This window comes from Bos indicus x Bos taurus, chromosome 16 (assembly GCF_003369695.1).
Source record: "Bos indicus x Bos taurus breed Angus x Brahman F1 hybrid chromosome 16, Bos_hybrid_MaternalHap_v2.0, whole genome shotgun sequence".
NCBI classification, from domain to species: Eukaryota; Metazoa; Chordata; class Mammalia; order Artiodactyla; family Bovidae; genus Bos; species Bos indicus x Bos taurus.
In genome coordinates, this window is record NC_040091.1 from 46,231,637 (window position 1) to 46,253,764 (window position 22,128).

The 22,128-nt window shown below is 55.8% G+C and overlaps 1 protein-coding gene across 2 annotated transcripts in view; it reads left to right on the plus strand.

Annotated features, from left to right (window-relative positions):
• The first annotated feature begins 311 nt into the window (after positions 1 to 311).
• PLEKHG5 (pleckstrin homology and RhoGEF domain containing G5) overlaps positions 312 to 22,128 on the plus strand; it is a 52,310-nt gene continuing 30,493 nt past the window's right edge. Inside the window, exon 1 of one of the 2 annotated variants that reach the window (XM_027565043.1) lies at positions 312 to 964. In XM_027565043.1, coding sequence (XP_027420844.1) covers positions 898 to 964 — 67 coding nt within the window. In that variant the 5' untranslated portion in view covers positions 312 to 897. Of the gene's footprint in view, positions 965 to 21,473; positions 21,627 to 22,128 lie in introns of those variants that run through there. The other variant, XM_027565039.1, reaches the window with a different exon arrangement.

The following is a 22,128-nucleotide window of genomic DNA, read 5'->3' on the forward strand; positions in this document are numbered from 1 at the left end:
GGTGGGACCTGGCAGAGGCAACGAGACTTGGCTGCCAGGCTGAGCCTGAACAGTGGCTAAGATAAATATGGGGCCCATCTGTGCAGTAGAGGAGCCACGTGATGCAGGGCCTCCAGAAAGGTTTGGCCGAGTGAAAGAGTTCCAAGGCTTTGCCAGGAAAAGAAGAGGACAGAGGGTGGGCCGCGGGGTGAGGGAGCAGTCTGAAAGGAGCCACACTTGGAGTTGAGGGGCAGCGGGTCCAATCTGGAGATCCCGGGAGCTGAGTAAGCAGTCTTGGGAATCAGCTAACAGAGTCGAGCTGGGCAGACAATGTGTTGGGCTGGGAAGCCAAGGGTTGCCATGGCGACTGGCCCCGATGCTGCTGTGGTGCTCAGCAGACTGTGCCTGGGATATTTCTAATGCTTCGGAGCTGGTCTCCGGGCTGTGAATGTCAGCCCGGCAGGGACAAGCCACGAACTTTCAGGCCTTCCTCCCCGCTGAGGAGTCCAGCCGGGAAGGGTCTTCGTGGTGCTGCTTTCCTGAAAAGAAGGGAAGGCCCCTGCCGAGGGAGCCAACAGTGTGAGAAGTGCGTTCCAGGGAGCACATGGGTACTTGGGGATGGAAAATCCAAGGAGAGGAAACCGGCAGCAAGAAAACACGGTGCAAACCCCAGCCACTGAGTCCATACGTTAAAACATACAGCGCCCAGGGGGCCTGAGTTGGAGGAGAGGCAGATTGGCAGGGCCGAGAGTTCAGTGGTTTTCTGTGCAGATGACTCAGCTGGAGAAATCAAGATCGGGGCTGAGTTGAGGAGAAGCCCTCCAGGGTTGGGACTGCAGCTGGGCAGAGAGGGACGGAGACTGCGGGTCTAGCACGTGGCTCAAGGGCCAGGCAAGGTGCCACCACCTGAGGTCAAACATGAATTCTGTCCTGACAAAACACGGGTCTCCACCGCACAGCTGGCTCAGCCTCCATTCAGGAACCGGTGAGTATATTTTCTTCCTCTGGTTCAGAAAAGAGGGTTGAAGAGGAGGGAGAAAAGGGGATTTGGTGGGTCTTGGAGGGGCTTGGTTATGACCCCTCACTTGCAGAATTCGCCTGGGCCATTTGAGAACATTTCCTGCAGGCTGGGCGCACATTCCGTCCTAAGGGGTGATTTAATGAACTGAGAGCCTGGAATGCAGGGTTGGCCATCAGCTCTGACTTAGGTGCAGGGAAAGGAGGCTTTCGGTTTCAGCCATCCGACCCCTGAAAGAAGAAAGAACAGGGTCGCATATGAAGAGCTGCTCCACTGGCGGCTGCTGAGGATGGGGCTGGGAGGGCCTGCGGTGGGGGAGGCTGTCCAGCTTCCTCTTCTGGGATTTAGAAGGTAGGTGAGAAAGCAGCCCCCAGACTTGCAAACCAGTTTTGTGCATTAAAGCTGGGTCCCCACTGGCAGGATGGCCAGGAGCAGGCTCCCAACTGTAGCTTTGTAGGGCCACGACATTCCTCTGAAACCATAGATATTTGTAGGTTCACTTCTGATGCACGCCGTGACGCATTTTGGCAATGGGGGATCAGGAAAGGTGTGTGTGGACTCAAATAGGCTTCCAGCACTCCACCGTCAGAACCCTGGCCTGGGAAACACCCTGTTCCTGGCCAAAGAGAAAATGGCTTGAAGGTGTGTTAGCTGCTGACCTCTCAGCACTCACAGAAGAGCCCTCATTCCGACCTTTGTCGGCCCACCACCCCCTCCCCCACCCCCGTGGCTGGACCAAGACAGATTTAGGAAGCAGACAGTGAATCACACAGGACTCTGAGCACTCACTCGGCCTCCCTGCAGGGCCATCCCCTCCCAGGGAAGGGTCTGCACTGCTGATGTAGTCTTCCTCTAGCTCATACCCCCATGCAAAACTTACCTACCATGCTGGGGTCTCTGCTGGGAGTGGCCAGAGAGTTAAATGGACAGGTGCCTCTCACGCTAATATATGAGCCTCCAGTGACCCATGTCCAGTTCACTCAAGGTCCATCACAGCTCACTTACTGAGGGGGAGATTGTTTCCAGGCTTGTGTGAGATGTGGGCTACAGCCCCAAATCATGGCTGCCACATGGACATCAGAGAATAGCCCACCCCTGCTGCTTCAGTTTGTTTGTGTCTTTTAAATTAATTAATCATTTTTTTGGCCACACCATGAGGTTAGTGGGATCTTAGTTTCCTGATCGAACCAGGGGTTGAACCAGATCCCCAACAGTGGAAGCTTGGAGTCATAACCACTGGACCTCCAGGGAAGTCCCTGATTATGTCTTTAAGCCCTTTACTGATTTGTTTTTGATATTGAAGGACAAGTGGTGTAAATTCCCTGGCAGTCCGGTGACTAAGATTCTTCACTTTCTCTGCCGGGGGTGTGGGTTTGACCCCTGGTTGGGGAAGTAAGATCCTGCTAGGCCATGTGGTGTGGCCAAAGAAGGGGGAAAAGAACACAGGACCGCTAGTTATGCTTTTGCCATGTTTCCAAGTTTTAAACAAGCTTTGGCAGAATATTTACTGAGGTCATATTAATTGTCGGGCATTGTGCCAGGGGCTGGGCTGGTGGTGATGAGCAAGATAAATGCCCGTCCTTTTAGAATCCTACCACTGTGTGCCAAGGACAGGAAAACAGGAAATTGAAAAGCAGTTTGATGTGTATTAAACAGAGCAATGTGACTGTAGGGTAATGGGTTCATACATAAGAGAGGTTCCTCTTATAACACCCATCTGGGGGATTCTTTTTAAGGAATCACATCACCAAAAGGATACAGTGATATCAGTTAGGTAAAGACTATGGATAGAAAGGTTTGATTTCAGGAAGAGAGAAAAGCAAGAGCTAGAAATGGCATTTTGTGCAGCATGATTGGGACACACTTTGGAAAGACTGAGAGGTGGGTGGGTTCTTGTGGGTGCTGTGGGAAGGGGGGAGTATAAAGAAATTGTGCTTGATCCAGAGAGAGGATGGCCGAGCATCTTACAGAATTCAGATTTCATCCTTGGGGCGATGAGCATTTAAGCATTTTTATAATAGAGTAGGTAGCATTTTCTGACTTGCATTTTAGAAAATCCTTTTTGATAGCAGTTTGGAGAGTGGATTTGGAGGAGTATGAGGAGGAGAATATGACAAAGAATCAGGAAACTTCATGGTGGCTCAGATGGTAAAGAATCTGCCTGCACTGCAGGAGACCCAGGTTCGATCCCTAGGTCAGGAAGATCCCCTGGAGAAGGAAATGGTTACCCACTCCAGTAGTCTTGCCTGGAGAATTCCATGGACAGAGGAGCCTGGCAGGCTATACAGTCCACGAGGTCATGAAGGGTTGGACACAACTGAGCAACTAACACTTTTGCCATAATGCAAGTGAAAGGTGGTCATTTAAACCGTTTAAGTTAGCATATAAATTTAAAAACTATATACATGCACGTATGCACATGCATATGTATGTGTGTATACTTTGTTCTGCTGGCATGTGTGTTAGTCTCTCAGTCGTGTCCATTTCTCTGCAACTCCACGGGGTGTAGCCCACCAGGCTCCTCTGTCCATGGACTTCTCCAGGCAAGAATACTGGAGTGGGTTGCCATTCCCTTCTCCAGGGGATCTTCCTGACTCAGGGATTGAACCCAGCTCTCCTGCACTGCAGGCAGACTCTTTACCATCTGAGCCACCAGATGGTAAAGGGAGTATAACAGGGAAACCCTGTTCTGCTTATACAAGTAATATATTTTCATTATAAAATTCTCAAACAGCACATAAATAATGAAGCTATAAGTTCTGATTTTCTGTTATTTCCAATTGTATTTCAGATTTTTTCTCTGAATATATACACAGCGCACATACCTAAATATGCACATATATGTAAAAGTGTTGACATGAAATTGAGGGAAATATGCAGTTGCTTTTTCCAATTAATACTGTATTTTGGACATTAAAAACTGCAGTATATAAAAGTCCACCTTGTTCTTTTTAACGGCTTCATGATAGTGATATGTATTGATATACTTAATTTTTAAACTGACCCTCTGTGAGTGGACATTTGGAGTTATTTCCAGTTTTTCACTCCTGTAAGTGGTGATGTAGTGAGCATCCTTATACCTGTGGACTTGTGAAAAGAGTATCTATAGAATACATTTCTGGATGTGGAATTACTGGGTGGAAGAGGATTAGCATTTTACATTTTTGAAAAATAATTTCATTTATTGGCCGTGCTGGACATTTTGCTTTTTAATGGCTAGCTCCAGGCTGTCAGGGGCTACAGAAAGCCATTTGTCCCCCAGGAGCAGAGTATTTCAGCTCTTCGTGTGCTTTCTATGTCTGGTCATCATCTGTCCGGAGCCTATCCCTGGCACATGAGTATGGGTGGCTGGATGGGGTCCCCTTACACGGCCTCAGGCACTTCTCTTCTTTGTCCACTCCCATTACTGAAATGCTGTGGCTCTTGGCTGAGGGACAAGGACAGCTGCAGGCTCTGACATCATGCCTCTGAAACTTCCACAGGTGGGGGGCATCAAGGGCACTCCACGATCCTCCTGTGGTTTAGCCACTAAGTTGAGTTCGTGAACCTCATGGACTGCAGCATACCAGGCTTCCCTGTCCTTCACTATCTCCCAGAGTTTGTTCAAACTCATGTCCATTGAGTCAGTGATGCCATCCAACCATCTCCTCTTCTGTCACCACCTTTTCCTCCTGCCTTCAATCTTTCCCAGCATCAAGGTCTTTTCCAATGAGTCGGCTCTTGGCATCAGGCGGCCAAAGTATTGGAGGTTCAGCTTCAGCATCAGTCCTTCCAATGAATATACAGGGTTGATTTCCTTTAGGATGGACTGGTTTGACCTCCTTGCTGTCCAAGGGACTCAAAGTCTTCTCCAGTACCACAGTTTGAAAGCATCAGTTCTTTGGCATTCAGCCTTCTTTATGGTCTAATTCTCACATCCATTCATGACCACTGGAAAAACCAAAGCTTTGACTATCTGGATCTTTGTTGGCAAAGTGATATCTCTGCTTTTTAATACACTGTCTAGGTTTGTCATAGCTTTTCTTTCAAGGAGAAAGTGTCTTTTAATTTCATGGCTGCAGTCACAATCCACAGTGATTTTGGATCCACAGAAAATAAAACCTGCCTCTGTTTTCACTTTGGGTGACCAACATATCCTGATTTTAAAACTAGAAGCCCCGGGACCTCCGTGCCTGGCGGTCCAGTGGCTAAGGTTCTGTGCTCCCAATATAAGGGGCCCAGGTTCCATCCCTGGTCAGAGAACTAGATCCCACATGCTGCAACTAAGACCCAGCACAGCCAAATAAATAAATAAAAATTACTAAAAAAGAAAACCCCTGAAAGTCTTGTGTCCTGGGACTCCTCTTAGGCTGGGCAAGGTGAAGTAGACCTTGGTCACCTTAACTTCAGCACATTATATGTCCTTTCCCCAGGGCCCTTGCACTTGCTCCTTCACATCTAGCTCCTTTACAGCTAGTCTGCACGACTAGCTGCTTCACATCACTCCAGTCTCTGTTCCAACTCACCTTCCTCAGAGAGGAGTATCTTCAATAGTGTGCATATGCACTCACACACACAGATGCACTTGCACACTCATGGTCACTCTCTGTCCATTAGCAGATATTTTTCTTGCACTACAAATGAACGGGACCGAGGCAGCCCCTCTCCAGGCCCAATAGGAGGCTCTTCGAGCACCAGCATTCACTGTAAGCTATTACAGCCAGCAGTTGCCCTGCCCAGAAACTGTGTCTTGTAGGCTGGGCCTGCATCCTTGCCTTGGGGGGAAGGAGAGGTCTCTGGCCTCCATGGACCAAGAAGGAGACAAAGCCCATCCCAGGCAACCTGGGTCTCTGCAGGGATGTCCAAGGGGATGGCAACAATACTTTCCAACCATTGGGATCAGCGTTCCAACAATGGGATAGATATTTTGAAATCCCAGCTGTCCTGGAAGTCTGGCCAGTCTTTTCTGTGGTTGGGAGCCTGGCTCAAACGCCTTTGTTCCTTGGACAGACTTGGCCCTCCAGAGGGCCCAGCCTTTCAGACTGTCTGGCCAGGTTTGAAAGCCTGCAGTGGCCAGCAGCTGGCAGCAAGAGTGGAATGTGGCCACCCTGCCATAGCCACAGACAGCCCTGGGGATACAGGCAGGCCTCCATTTCCTCCTTTCCCCCCCGCCCACTCCCAGCTGGGAAAACCCTGGCGCACCAGCTGACAGGGCCTGGGTCTAGCTGGGGTCTCTACTCCTCCCACGAGGTGGCCAGGTCTGACCTCAGGCTGGGTGTTCAGGCCTGTGGGCTGCCCACTGCACAGGGATCCTCCTGGCCACCTTCACTGGACGAAGTTTTGAGGTATTCGGAAGTTGACCCTGTGAGCAATGGTTGGTTATGAACTCATTCAGTCAGTGAGCAATCCCTGGCACCTGCTCTTTTCCAGGCTGGCCTCAGTCCTGTGTTCAGGGGAGGTGGCTCAAACAGAAAAGAATCCTCCTGCAGTGCAGGAGACCCACGTTCAATCCCTGGGTTGGGAAGATCCCTTGGAGAAGGGAATGGCAATCCACTCCAGTATTCTTGCCTGGAGAAGTCCATGGACAGAGGAGCCTGGTGGGCTACAGCCCATGGGGTCACAAAGAGTCAGACATGACTAAGGGACTCACACACACACACACAGCTGCTTCAAGGGGCTCTCAGTGCAGAAGGATCCAGCCTGTACCTTTCTGTATGGTCACCTGCAGTAGAGGTTGGATCAGAGTTGCCTGGCTGAGGCTGGGAGATGGCTCCACCAGAGAGAAGTGGGTGGGGACAGGTCCAGCAAGGTGTGAGTGGCCATGCCAGGGAGGGTGACCTTGTCCCACAGATGATAGGGAGTGAATTTTTAATCAAAACAGGGACATTTTCAGATTTGCTTTGTATTCTTGCTGTGATTTTTGGTCATTGTCCACCAACTGTGGAGGATGCTCTTCTGGACTAAGTCATTTTAATCCCCACAGCTGCCCTGTGAGTATCTTCACTGGATAGATGAGGGAACGGAAGCCCAGAGAGGCTAAGTAAGTTGCCCAAGGTCACACAGCCAGCAGGAGCTGGGATCTCAGCCAGGCGCCAGGCTGCATTCTGGAGGCCAACTTGGAGAGGCAAGAATGAGACAGGGGGCCTAGACACAGTGGTGATGGCCTGAGTGGGGGCCAGGGCATTCTAGAGGCAGAGCTGAGAATGATGTGGGCAGCTGGTCCATGGCCAGCTAGCCTGAGGGTGTGCTTGTCCCCAGGCTGTGGTGGGCAGACGGGTGGATGAGGACAGTCAGGCCAGATGCTGGACAGTGGCTAGACCTCCCACTCCTTCCCTCTGGGGAGTTGCCTGGGTCTGAGGGGCCTGTTGTCTGGCTGTCACCCTCCCCCACACACTCAAGAGAGCCCAGGAAGGGACCCATTTTCTTGGAGGGCTGTGATCAGTGGGTCCCAGAGTCCCAAAGCACGGTGCATCTGGGGAGAGGAAGGACCCTGGAAAGGGCCCCCAGAGTCCCCGTGTCTCAGTCCAGGGTGCTGGCAGCGATGGGTGGGGACGGCATGAATTGACTGCACCCTGGTAGCACGTGGAGCTTGACTATTCTGACCCTGAAGGGAGCAGTGACACAGGGTGGAGGTGGTGGCAAGGAGACTCTGGTAGCAGCCCCCGCCCACTTCCCGGCTGACCCAGGCAGGTCTCTAGGCCCCCTTGAGCCTCCCTTCCGGCTCTGGATGATGGGGAGATAGTAACGCAAAGACAGCATTGCTAAGCGGCTTAAAGGAGATCCATCTCCAGGGCTCTGGGTCCAGGGCTTGGCGCACAGAGGGGTTTGGCTGGTGTCAGTGTCCCTGCTGTCTGCCCAGCTGCTGGCTGGAGAACAAGGACTGAGCCAAGGTCCCTGACCGAGTGGGAGCCTCTGCTTCTGGGGGTTTGTGTCAGAGTGCCTGGGAGAAAGATGCACAGGCTACCAGCCGGGGCCACAGGGCCCTCTTCCCTGCCTGGCCCAGGGCTTCCTGCTGACTCTCCCCCAGCAGTGCTGACCATCCACGCACTGAGTGCTGGGACAGCCCGTCTATGGGGTATGCTGCCGGGGGGGCTGGCCTGGTGCCCATTCCCACGGTGCCCAGCTGGGAATGGAGCAGAAGCCCACCACAGGGTCCTTCCTGCCTCAGTCCCCTCTGCAAACCCCGTCCTGGGACCCAGCATGCCCTGACGGCTCACAAGTCTCTGTCCCAGCCCCTGGGGCCCCCGAGAGTTTGAGAAAGGGCTGTGTGGGCCCAGCAGAAGTAGGGACCCACACTGGGCCAGACTCCTCCTGGTATGGTGTGCGCAGCCTGCTCTGCTGGGGGTGGGACACAGTAGTCTTACCCTGTGAAGAGGTGTCTGGGGAGACAGCCCTGGGCCGGCCTGGCGGGGGCTGAAGGGTCAGTCTGGCCCTCAGCCAAGTGCCCCGGGGCTCAGGGACTCACAGGTGGCTGAGGCTTCAGGCCCATGTATCCAGGCTTCAGATTGGTTTACTGTTTGTCTGTGCCACCCATGCCAACCCCCTATTGTTCATCCCTCCAGCAGGTGCATGCCTGCTGCCTGGGGGGATGGTCTCCATGCACTCCCGGCCCCATGAGGAGCCACCCACCCGGCCGCTCTGGCCCTGGAGGGTCCTTGGCAGGGGCCTCTGGTAGATGGGAGCAGACCCTTTTCTTCACCTGGAGCTGAAGGTCTGCTGTGTTACGTGGGGGGAGGGGACACACCTCTTCTCAGGCTGGGGAGAGGGGGGTGGGGGTGCTGGGGGTGACTAGTGCCAGCCCCGTGCTGTGTTATATAACAGGCCTCTGGCTGGCCGGCCAGACATAATTCCTAACAGGCTCTGCAGTCCGACCTGGGAGCACTTAAGCACAGCACAGTCCGTGAGGCCACTTCTCACGCAAGCCGCACAGCTGGCACTGGGCACCATCCGGCAATGTCAGCTCTGTTAGCGGCCAACCCCACCCCACCCCCTCAACTACTGCTCCCAGACTGCGCTGGGGGTCCAGACAGGCCTCCCCACACACCGGAAGGTGGAAGAAAGATGTGGTCACTTGCTCCTGGGGGGCTCAAGGGACGGCAGAGGGTCAGGAAGGACCTTGCCTGGTGAGGGGAGGGGCAGGGCCTCATGGCAGGATGCAGGGACCACCCCCCAGGTCTTCATCCCCAGGGGGCGAGCTCTTGTTCTCTGCTTGGCCCCATGTGATTGGGATCTTTTAGAGACAATAGTGTGTGGGAGTGGCTTGTCACCTCACTCCTTTTCACAGATGTGGAAACTGAGGCTTAAGCAAATGTCATGCCTGGGGCTTCCCAGCCAGTGAGGCAGAGGCAGGACCCCTGGACCTGTCCACTCCTCAGGGAGTTGCCCTCAGCTATCCTGGTGGGATGGGGCCAGCCAGGGCTGAAGAGGAAGGGGCATTTAGAGGACCCAGGGACCCCCTGCTCTGTGAATTCAGGAAGGGAAAGTGCCCCCCCCCCCCGACCAAGGTCTCTGTCGACTGTGGCTGGCTGGGAGGTGGCGGGTGTGGGAGTTGACGGCCAGCTTGAGCCACCTGCTCCTCTTCCTCTTTCAGCCCCTTACTCAGCGGGCCTCCCAGGCCCCCTGCTCAGGCCCTCACGTGGCACTTCCGCTCTCAAGGAAACAGCTGCGGTTTGCCAGGGCCTTGACCCCCCTCCCCATGTCCAAGGCCATTGCCAGGAACTGGGTGAAGCAGCCTCGGGTTTCCATCTCCCCACCCTCTGCCTGTCACAGCCCTGGTCCCTGGCTGGTGAGAGCTCTTTGCAATAGGGAGAAATCTCTGGGGTCTCCCTGCTTGGGACCAAGGCTCCCCACTCCAAGGGGCAAGCCAAGTAGAGGGTATGAGCCATTTGTCCAGAGATCATGAGCTTCCAGGAAGAGCTAGGCAGAGAGGAGGACCTGGGACTGTGGGATGGTGGGCTTCCAGCTCAGGGCCATCTTGCCTCCCTCTGGCCACAGGGTGCCCCTTCTATACCCTATGACTGCATCATTGAGGGCCTGGCACTGCGGCCTCGTGGTGAGAGCACAGCTCTAGAGTTCACCCCCATTTGTCCCCTGCCAGCTCTGGATGGCCCCTGGCCTCAACCATGACCTCTGACACGGACTAATAGTACAGGCCTCATGGGGCTGACATGAGGATTAAAGGAGATAATGTGTGAACTGTGCTCAGCATGGCATCAGGCCCATGGTAACTCTCATCACTCTGCCCATCTGGGGACAGGGCAGAGTACAAGACAGACATGGGCTTCCCTGGGGTAAAGAATCTGCATGCCAATGCAGGAGACACGGGTTCGATCCCTGGTCCAGGAAGATCCCACAATTCGTGGAGCAAATAATCCCTTGCATAACAACTATAGAGCCGGTGCTCTGGGGCCTGGGAGCTGCACTAACTGAGCCCACGTGCTGCAACTATGGAATCTCGTGCACCCTACAGCCCGAACTTGGAAATAAGAGAAGCAACCACTGTGAGAAGCGTTCGCACTGCAACTGGAGAGTAGCCCTGCTCGCTACAGCTACAGAAAAGCCAGAATAGCAACCAAGACCCAACACAGCCAATACATGCATATATATATATACACACATATATACATGTATATATACAGCCAATACACACACATACATATATAAACAAGCCAAAAAAGAATCCACCTTGCAACGCAGCGGACATGGGTTTGATCCCTGGTCCAGGAAGATTCCGCACGCTTTGTGCGGGGCGACTAAGCCTGTGAACCACAGTTACTGAACCTGCACTCTAGAGCCTGGGAGCCACAACTACTGAAGCCCGTGTGCCCTTAGAGCCTGTGCTCCATAACAAGAGAAGCCACCACAATGAGAAGCCCAAGTATCACAACAAGGAATAACCCCCGTTCGCCACAACTAGAGAATGAAGCAACGAAGACCCAGCGCAGCCAAAAAGAAAAGGAAAGGAAAAAAAAAAACAGACAGGCATGCACACCTCAGCTCTCTAAGAGGTGGTAAAGAGCCCCCTCCCCACGTTTGTAAGCAGGGTTACTAGCTGTCTAGCTTCCTAGTTCCCCCAGACCCAGTAAAAGACCCAGGTGTGTCTGCTTGCCTTTGACACCTGCTTCATGGTGGTGGTGGGGGCTGGTGGGCCCCCCTGGGACACTCTGGGGGCCCATTTATCAGCCTGGGTGGGTCTTCCCAGAGCCCCTGGGTACGTCTTCCCAGAGTCCCTGGGTGCCTCCTGCTCTCCTGCACAAGGAGGATGGAGGCCAAGCCAGGGATAGGGGCCTCCAGCCTGGACAAGAGGAGTGTGGGTGATGCTCGTGGGAACTGGGGGCGGATATCAGGCAGCAGGACTGTACAGCCAAGGCAGGGAGGTGGGAAGCAGGAGGCACATTTGAGGACAGAGAGAACCTCTGGGAGGAGGCTGTAGGTGCCCCAGGGAGTGGGAGGGGCACAACCAGGCCTCATCTCTGCAGCCCCAGGGCCTGAGCACCAGCAGCCCCCAAGCTAGGCCTCCACAGGTGGGTGCATGTATGGGGGGCTCCTTGGATTCACCCCAAAGCTGAGGATCAGAAGACATCTCCCCCAGTCCCCTGGGTGTGATGTCCTTGGAGCTCACTGTTTTGAAAACACAGCCAAGTGTAGTAGCACCTCTGGGCCTAGATGCAGGGGGGTCTAGACTGGGTGACAGCTCAGGGACCACTCTGCACTCTGCAACCCTGGCCTCTGCCGGGTGGGCCCTGAGATCAGCCGCAGCTGCCAGGAAAGAATCATCTGACTCCCCCGAGCTCGGTCTGGCACCCCCATGCTGGCCACTTGCCTGTAAACACGAGCCAGGGTGCCCCCCACCTCGTGTGGGCCCAGGCTTCGTGGGAGCCAGTGATTACAGTCCAAAGGGCCCGGCTGCATTTGTCTGGCCCTGGCCCTGGGCCGGAGGAGGAGGCGGGTGGGCAGGCAGGCAGGCAGGCAGGCATATGGTTTGAATTACTTGAGCTGCCTCTTGGCACCTTATCCCTCAGCTGGGGGTATGCAGGCTTCCTGGACGGCTACCCCACCACCCTCCCACCCGCCACAGCCCTGAGGTGACCCCCCCACCACCCAGAAAGTAGAGCCTTTTGCTGTCAACTCCCCATGCCTAGGCCTTGTGCCTCTCTGTTGCCAGGTATCTGGTTGGGCAGGGGGCAGACATCTCTGCCCCCACTCAGGCTAGCTTCTTTGGCACCCTGGAAAGTTGGGGAGCCACGGCAGGGTCACACAGAGTGGGCTCAGCAACGTGGCGGAGGTTGGCTGGGCGGCTGAGCACGGCGCTCTTTCCCCATCCAGCCTGGATCCCCATGGTGCCACTCCTTTGCTCTCTGACCACTGAGCTTCTCCCCCAGGTGGCTGTCTGGGCCCCCAAGTTGGCTTTTATAAAAATATTTACTTGGCTGCACCAGGTCCTAGCTGCAGCATGTGAACTTTTAGTTGCCGCCTGTGGGATGTAGTTCTCTGATCAGGAATGAACCTGGGCTCCTGCATTGGGAGCGGGGAGTCTTAGCCACTGGGCCACCAGGGAAGTCCCCCTTGAGTTGACTTTGAAGCCAGATAGTCCTAGGTTCAAATTCAAGTTCCGCTCCTTGCTAGCTGAGTCCCAGTTTCCTCATCTGTGCTCTGCCCCACCCAGCTCCTCCACCCCAGGCCTTCCATCCTCCCTGCCCCCCACAACTTGTGCCCACTGGACAGAGGGCTGTGAAGCCCCGTGGTGATACCTGAAGCACCCATTCAGCCTGCCCAGGCTCCATGCATGGCGCTACCATCAGTGTAGGTGACACGGTCTGAGAAGGCAGGCAGGGGCAGGTGGGCAGGCTGGAGAAGCTTGGCCAGCCCAGCGAGGGAAGGGCCCTTGGTGAGAGCCAGAAGGGCTGATTCTGGACCTCGGCCTGGCCCACAGCTCGTGCCTTCTGACCCTTGAAGGCCTCCCCCAGTCTTTGCTCAGGGAAGCTGGGAAACGCCTTGTGCTTCCTGGGGAGGGGGCCCAGTCAGGCTGCTGAAAACAACTTTGGGCTCATTCCATAGCACCCCATGGGTGCTTCCACTCCTCATTAAGAAATCCTGTGGGGTCCAGCTGGGGCTGGGGGCTGGGGTCAGAGGTCAGGGGTTGGGGGCTGGAATGGCTCCTGGGGCAGCACATTTTTCTCTTCTGAAAACTTATCTTAGCAAAGAGATCACGGAACAATCGGATTCTTTTCCGGGCCTCTGCGGTCCACAGACAGCCAGCCCATCCCTTTGGTGGGGGCTCCGAGGGGGCCGGGAAGTTGAAATTTGTAAAATGTCTGTAGGAGGGGAAGAAAGGCGCTTTGTGTGGGGCTGGGGCCCTGGCCATTGGTCAGCTCTGAGGCCCCCGGCCACTCCCAGCATGCTCCCCTCCCCGGGGAGGGCCGCACTCGCTGGCCCTGAGGCCAGCCCTAGGGTCTCTGCAGGCACTCTGCAGTCCCTACACCCACTGTGTCCAGGCCTTGGGGACCTGGGACCCTGGGATTACCCAGCCTCTGAGGGCACAGGCCTGGCAGGGAGGCCTGCCCAGACCTCAGGATGTTTCTCTACTGGAAGAAGCGGGGTGCCTACGAGCTGGAGGCCCTGCCTAAGGCCCTGGCCGAGCTGGAGCTGGGGGCTGTGGAGCGCTTCTCCTGGAGCTCCACCCTGGACATCATCGAGGACCTTGGGGGTAGGTGCAGGCCCAGTTTTCCGGGAGGGTGCTCATGAGGCTTGGACACCTGGTCTACCTGGCCGCCTCCTTCTGGACAGAGCCTACGGCACACTCACCATATATGTGCTGCTGCCAGTCACTTACTGAGCAACAGTATGGGGACCAGGCCCCTCCTGAGAGCCACTACTGATGGAGGAGAGGTGCCTGAGCTGGAGGATCCAGGGGGGCTTCAGGGCAGAGAGAATAGGCCAGGGCGGGCAGCGTGGGCCCTACAGCTAGGCTGGAAGCAGGGCGGCTGGGGCTAGGGGCAGCAATGGCTGGTGCTGAGCTTCAGGCTAGACTCTGCCTCCACAATCCAGGCCGGGTGGTGGGACGAGTCTTTCTGGAACATTCATGTTCAAGACGCCAGGACATGTGCCATTTCTCCTATTTTCCTCACTGTAGGTGAGGAAACAGAAGCACAGAGAGATTAAGCCCCTCAAGAGGCAGCAAGTGGGACCTTCCTGGCAGTCCAGTGGTTAAGACTCCACACTTCCACTGCAGGGGGCGTGGGTTTGATCCCTGGTCAGGGAACTGAAAGATTTCACATGAAAAAAAGATAAAGGCAGCACAGGTGGTGGGGGATGCTGAGCCCAACAGCCTGTTTGGTGCCAAATTGATGGGGATAATGATACCTGTGGCATCGTGGGGTTGCTGAGGGGACTACCTGGAGTGACACATGGAGCCCTTCAAACGCTACCCACCGCAAAGCAAGGACATGGTCCTGTACAGCTGTTATCATGGTCATTTAACTGCAGCCTGGCAGAGCATTCAGCCTCAGGCTGGCACCTCCGATTCTGTCGGGACAATTCAGTGCCCAGGACAAAGGGAGTCCAGGTCTGGCCTGCAGAAGCCAGCAGGGCATGGCGTCTCAGGCCTCGGTCCTTTTCTCTGTTGGCTTCGTCTCAGGCCCCAGGCTCTTCCCCCGTCTCCAGGTTGCAGACCCAGAGGAGCGGGAACCTTTCCTAGGAGCAACTCCCCAGCCTGGGGTGGTCCTTCTCTGACCCATCCCTGCAGCCAGAAGGCTCAGAATGTGATGGGTGGGCCTGGGATCCGCCACGGACAGAGATCATGTAGGGTGCGGGTTCAGCAGGCAGGGTGGTGCTGCTCCCAGAGGGGAGACTGGATGTCTGGTGGGCGTAAATGACAGGTGTCCTGTCTGTGAGGAGCCCTGTTCGGCCAGCTGTCCTATTGGCCAAAATGGATAAGGGGATGTGGCTGCTGGGAGGGGTGGGGTGGCCAGAGTGCCTACCATAGGCACCTATGCAGGAGGCTGGGAGGGAAGCAGGGGGAGGTGGGAGAACTGCAGGGGAATGCTCGGGCCAGCTGGGCACCGTTCCCTGTCTCTTCCAGCCCAGCCGGGCACCGTTCTGGAACCAGAGTGTGGGTTGAGGGCAGTGGCACGGGGTGCAGTCTGAGTCCTGTCCCCTTGTCCTGCTTCAACTGGCAGGTTCCTATCCACAGAGGCAGGCAAGGTGGCCAAGGTCTGGCTAGAGACCACACAGCCAGTCCCAGACTCCAGCCGGGGAGGCCCAGCAGGGGCCAGATCCCCTGCTTCTTACTGGGTCTCTGGGTCCGTTGCGGAGTGCCAACCAAGCTTTGCGGCTGTTGGGCCCTCACCCCTCCCCAGGGCTCTGGAGCAACTTCTGTGAACCTCCTCCCCTTCCCCCAGCCCCAGGGCCGTCTCCCGGTCCCACGACTAGCATTTAGAGGGGACATGTCCCGTGCCAAGGCTTCCCTTGGCTCCCAGCATCTCCATGCCCCCTCTTTGAGGCAGGGATGATTCCTGCAGTCCCCTTTGCTCTGAAAGGGTAGTCAGCGCTCAGCGGCGTGCTGAGTGGTGGTGTCCAGATCCACAGTGCCACAACTCCCGTCCTCTGCCTTGGAGCTGCAGGACCAGGCCCTGTGCACTGTCACAACCCCCTGCCTTGTGGCCCCAGCACATGGTGGGTGGGTCACAGCGTGTGAGCAGGCCTCACGGGTGAGCTGAGGCAGGCGAGTGGGAGAGCCGGGCACACAGCTGTCTGTGTGGGCTCTGTCCTCTGCATCCAGCCAGCGCCTGGCCTGGGCCCATCAGGGGTGGGCGGTGGGCCTCAGCTCTGGCTCAGCCCCGCAATGGGGGTGCGGGTAGGGAGCTTATGCGCGGAGCGTGACTGTCCTGAACTGGAATCTCACACCAGTTTCTGCAGTCCTGCTCCTGTTCCTCCCTTGGCCACTCTCAGTTCCTCCAAGGACCTTGGGGAGGAAGTCTGCGGTGGTGGACAAATGTGCAAGTGCCCACAGCAGCCTCGGCCATAGGAAGTGGCTGGCCAGCCCCAGGCTGGTGTGCAGGAACTGTGTGGACAGTTTCTGTGGCCCCAGAAAGGAATTCTGGTGTGTCCTCTCATGTCTTCTTACTGAGTCCAGGCATGCAGGTGGGCAGGGCAGAGAATGGGGGTCTCTATTTTCAGGAGGCAATGCCATTGTTTGTTCTGGGCTATAGTGAGGAACAGAATCAGAGGCCATGGTCCAGGTTCCTTCCTCCAGCTGTTCCCCACTTGACTGCCCTACCCCACGATGCTACATGGGGCTTTAGAAGGGGGACATTTCTTTCCCAGGCCGCTATGATGTTCTGATCAGTATCTTCAGTTGGGAGAGGCGGGTGGTTCCTGAGATCAGCACGCATTTGCTCAGGACACACCCCTCTGGCTCTTGGGCAGCTTTGGGTCAAATCTTGCCCTTCTGCAAGCTGCCCTGATGATGGGGTTCAGTTCTAGCTGAGCCCGCAGCAGCTGCCCAACCAGAGACAGGCTCCCAGGAGGGTTGGGTTTGCGTGGGAGGGGGCATTCAAGGCCACAGCTGCTTCCGGGGAGGGGCAGCCTTTGCTTGGCCAGGCTTGGGATTGGGAGCTAGTGGGTAAGAAAGCTCTGTCTCCTTGAGACAGAAGAGTTCATGGTGTCAAGGGAGACTTACAGGTAAGGGGCTCCTCTGAGGAATGACAAGGGTGGTTTCTTGTACACTTGTCTCAGCCCAGAGAAAGGGAAAGGGAAAGCCCAGGGAAAGGGAGCACTCATGTGACAATGAAGAGATCATTTCACATGTGCTAAGCACATATGTGTGCCAGGAACCATGGGGGCACCATAGGGGTTGTGTGGCCTAATAGTTAGGAGTACAAACTTGGAGTCTTATGGTTCTAGGCTCAAGTCCCAGGCTCATATCTCACAAGCTGCATGACCTTGGGCAAGTTGCCCAACCCTCTGAGCTTCAGTTTCCTCACCTGTAAAATGGGCATGACCATCAAACCTCCCTCTCTCAACTGTTTGGAAAAGTGCTAGCCCCTAGAACTTTCCTTATTTACTTTTTTTTGGCCACATGTGCACTTCGCTTCAGTGTGCTAGCTTCTCTAGCTGCAGAGCACTGGGCCAGGAGTTATGGTGCACGGGCTTAGCTGCCCCGTGGCATGTGAGATCTTCCTGGACCAGGGATTGAACCCATTTCCTGAATTGGCAGGCAGATTCTTAACCACCGAACCACCAGGGAAGTTGCTTTCATTTACATTTTTTTTTCTAGTCATATTAAAAAAAAAAAACAGGGAATTCCCTGGCGGTCCAGCGGTTAGGACTCCACACTTTCACTGCCGAGGGCTGGGGTTCCCACAAGCAGTGCAGCACAGCTAAAAACAAATAAAATAAAACATATAAATAAAAAGGCAAAACAAAAACAAGCAAGTGAAATGAATTCTAATAATACATTTTATTTAACCTAATAAATTCCAAAAACATTACCATTTCAACATATAATCAGTATAAAAAAATCATCAATGAGATTTTACATTCTGTTTTTTTGCACTAAGGCTTCAGTTTCTGCGGTGTATTTCACATGCACAGCACATCTGTGTGGACGAGCCCCTTTGTACATGCTTAGTAGCTGCAATGGCCAGTGGCTGATTTTTAGAGTTAGACCATGCTGCAGAGGGTTTGACTCTGAAATAAGACCGTGTGGGATAAGCACACAGTGCCCTGTGGGTGCCCGGAAGGTTAGAACTATTGCTATCGGCAGGTGTTTCTGGAGTGGTCCAGTGGGGAAGACAGGTCCAAAGTCAATTCAAAGGCCCATCCCAGGACAATGGGATTGAAGAGGGAGTGATTCATTTGGAATTTGGATGTTCTGAGATCCAGAGGCCTTCCGATGTTCTCTGTATTCAACTTGGGCCTTCGAGAGTGGGCAGGGTGTCAGTAGACAGCAGACGGCGATGAGAAGGATATGGCAGGGGCAGAGGAACAGAGCCAGGAAGGGCTGGGCCAGGGTCAGAAGCTCATTTCCGTCCCAGGAACCCCAGTGAGTAACAGAGGGAGGGGGTTGAGGTGAGGCGATAGGGAGTGGTGGGGACTGTGGAGGGTGGAAGGGTGTGTGCCCGTCTCAGGCAGACACGACCGGGGCACTGGAGCCGTCAGGAATATGGGTCCGGAGCTGCCAGGCTCCTCTGGTTTGTCCATGGAAGCCAGAAATCTGGATTTTTATGTGAAATCTGACTTTTTAAAGTTGGCAACCAAGTCAAATTCTTTTGAAGCACTGTGCTCGGCCAAACAAAACATGTCTGCCGGCCGGCTTCTGCCCAGGCGCCTTGTCGGCCAGTTGTGGTGGAGCCCGTGCTGGAGGAGAAGGGAGAACGGCATCGTGTGACTAAGATAGAGGGTGGGGGATGCTGGCGTGTGGGTTGGTCTGCCTGGCCGAGGGGCCCTGACTTTCCCGAGGAGGCTGGGGAGCCACAGAGCCCATGGAGGCCAGAAGGCAGCTGGGCTGTTTCAGACTGAGAAAGACAGATTCTGGCACCTTGGGATGGGTGGCAAGTTCTAAGTTCCAGGTCTGCCTGGAGATGGCTAAGGGCCCGCAGCCAGACACCTGCACAGGCTGACTCAAGTCAGAGTGGTATTCCCAGCTGGGGACCCTGAGGGGAGCGAGAGCAGGAGGTGGAGGCAGCCCCCGGGAGCTGCCCCACGGTCACAGAACCACTTTCTCCCTGCCTCTCACCTCCAGGGCTGTCTCCACTGACTAGCTGCTCCTATGGGTCCCCTTGGTCTTACTCCCCATTGACTATGGGGCTCTCTGCCCACTCAGACTCTCCATGATCTCAGAGCTCCAGGCCCACTAGCAGTTGCCCGTCTCAATTCAAATTCTCAAGAGAACAGATTGAATTGAACAGGGTGGACCAGGTGGCTTCTCTGTCCCAGTCAACTATGTCCAGGATAAGTGCCACGTGGGACAACATCTCCCCCTTACTGGGCTCTCTTTCTGCAGGGTTGTAACTGAGGCAATGCGCTTGAGGGGGAGCCCATGGCAGTCCTGGAGGTGGGGGACAGCCTGTCCCAGTGCCTGATTCCTCCCCAGCTCCCAGGGGCCCCTATCTGGGCCTTGAGAGCTATCAGGGTCCTCAGCGGTTTTCCTGTGGTTGGAGTTTCTGGGGAGAGAAACACGCATAGACCCTAGGAGGTTGTAGCTTTAATGCAAAGCTCAGGGAAATTAGATTCCAGAGGGTTGGGACCAAGCAGTTCACGGCGGGGTGGGGGGGGGTCTAGAAAGCAGATTGAGTACCTTGAGGGGGGCTTAAAACAGATGGGGGGTATTGTAGGCCAGAGAAGTCAGCCAGGTAGAACCCCAGTGTCTGGAAGAACCGGGACAAAGAACTCTAGAACCACAAGCCCCACATGGCAGTTGAGAGCAATCTGGCCCTATAGTGCCTGGAGCCGTCATGGCAGGACCCAGAGAGCTGGCAAGGCAGCTCCAGGTCCCTGTGGGGGAGGAAGTAGCCCAGAGCCTGCAGAGCTTAGGGCCAGAATCCAGAAGTCTTGGGACAAAGGATGTTAGAACCCAACCCCAGCCCTGAGCTGTGACAACCCAGGGACTCAGATACACAAGCAGATCTCATCTGGCTGAGTTCCCCAGACTGAGGAGGGTGCATGGGAAACTCCCCCAGAGCTGGCTGAGGTCTCCAGGTCTCTGGAAGCCCAGGTGACAAAGGGGATGCTGCTGGGTGGTAGAGAAGGGCCATGCTTTCCACCCCATCCTCAAGCCAGCTGCGTCCTGGCAGGCAGGCTGGGGCAGGGCCATTAGGGTCCTCCTAGGGCTGTCTCCCACCTCAGCTACCTTTGCCCCCAAGCTAGAGTCAGGACAGGTGTCCTTGACCCTTCAGACAGCTGAAGAAGCAGAGATTCCGAGAGGGATATCAGAACTGTGTGATTCTGTGAACCGAGTGAGGCGGGGCTGGCCTGAGAATTCTGAGAGTTAGCGGGGTCCCTTCTCAGAACCCCAGGCTCACACTCACCAAGAGCAGACTGGGGGACTGTGCCGTCGCTTCCCTCTCACCCTGGAAGCTTCAGGACACTAATGGAGACCCTTGTGCAGCTGTTCTTGCACACAGCCTCCTCCTCTCGACAGCCCCCTATGCTGCTTTCCAAAGGGCCTTGCTGCCCACTGGGCCCCACATGAGCTCCTCAAGGCTTGTCAGGGTCACCAATGAGTTCCCAGGGCCCAGCTCAGGCCTAGACACAAGGTAGGCCCTCCAAGGACTTACTGTGTGTTTGCTGAGTGAATCCAGAGAACCCAGGAGACCTGGGACCCATCACTGTTCCCTCCACCAAGAGTCTGCGAGGGAAGGGACGGGGTCCTGGTCACCCGTGAGTCCCTAAGGGCCAGTCCATGAAAGGGGGCAGGTACCCTACTCTGGTTGGGGAAGGGACCAGGGTAGCCTTTGGGAGAGAGACCCGGGCCCCAGGGGAAACTTCCATACCTGGGGCTCATCTACCCAGGGCCCCCCAGCACCCACCTCCAGGTGCGATGGGGTCTGGGCAGGCTTAGGAGCACACTGAGTCCCTTGGGAGAGTCTTTGCCACCTCCCCAGGGCTCCATTTCTGTAGTTAAAAGTGTTTTGTAACCATTAAGATGCTGTCCAAGTATCTCATGATGCTATTTACATAAACTACAAGATCAGGCAAAACTGATCAGGCAAAACTAATCAAAAGAGAGTTCAGGACCATCCCCTCAGAGGGGAGAAGCTGACAGCCCCCATGAGGGAGACCTCCACATCGAGGCTGGTGATGCTCTACTTCCTAACCTGGGTGCTAGTTATTTTGCACGAATACGTTTTTGTGAAAATTTTACTAAGCTGTGTACTCATGAGAGCTGCACTTTTCTATACCTATTTATTTTACACTTTCATAAAGTTTTAAAAATGCTAAACAGCACCAAGATCATAGTAATAAAACATTAGTCTCCAGGTCCCCTGCACTTATGGAACCCTTACCCCCATCCCTGATAGCATCTCTAAATGAGAAGAGAGGCCTCTGCTGGGGGTGGGTGGCAAAGGAAACCGGGAGCTGTCCTGACCTGCGTGCCTATCTACAAGAAGGCATCATTTCCACTGAGATGGTACCTTTCGGACGAGGAGAAATAGCAGAGCTGTCTAAAATGCCTTCATTCCCACTTTCCAGGAGATTGAGAAAATGTCTCCCAATCACATCAAAAACAGAGGTGTTTTCTTTTGAGGTGGCTGGGAGGCTTGAGCAAGTGGGGGGGGGGTGCGGAGGGATGGCGTTTAGTCACACCCACGACTTTTCAGAGAGAGGGGGAGGGTGCGCCGCGTCCTCCCTGCTGATGCCCCGCGCTGCAGGGTGCAGGCTCTGCCCAGCGGGGCGCCGGGAGGAGGGGCGCGGGGGGCGGGGCCCAGAGTCCCACCCCATAGGCGGGGCCCCACTCCACTCCTCCCACCGCCCACCTGCCCCGCCCCGCCTCTCACCGCCGAGGGTCCCTCGGGCGCAGCGCTCCGGCCTCTGCCCAGGCACCCGGCCGGCGCCCGCCCCTCCGCCTCCATCGCGGTCGCCCCCCGCGCCGACCCGCAGCGCCCCCAGCCCCTCCCGCGTTCCCGGCCGCCCCACGCCTCCTCTATGGGTGAGTGCGGGGCCCCCGGCCCGGCCCGGCCCCGCCATGCAGGCCGACTGGCCTGGCCGCCTCCGCGCCGGCTCGGGGAGGGGCGTTGGCGAGGGGCATCGCGGGCCGGCCGGGGAGTTGGTGGGGGTAGGGGGGAGATCAAGGGCAGGGCAGGGACCGGCTCCTTCCCCTCAGCAGGCGGGGGCTCAGCCCTCTCCCTCCTCTGGGGAAGGCCTGCTTGAGATGGGAGGTAGACGCCGGTCTCAGAATCAGGGCTGTGGGGGTCCAAACTCTGTCCCCATGTCGGGGCGCTCTTCTTCACCCCTTCCCCTGGCCCTGCAAGCTGGCCGGGGTGGGCAGCCTCTTTGCCCCACTTCCCTGTCCCCTCTGCTGCTGCACCCCAGGAAGAGGGGCAGCTTGGAGGGGGCCAGGTTCTGGGTCAAAGATGGACAGCGGGTGAAGGGACCACCCTAGGTTCTTGCGGGGGAGACCATCCATAGAGGCTGCGATGTGCAGGGCAGGA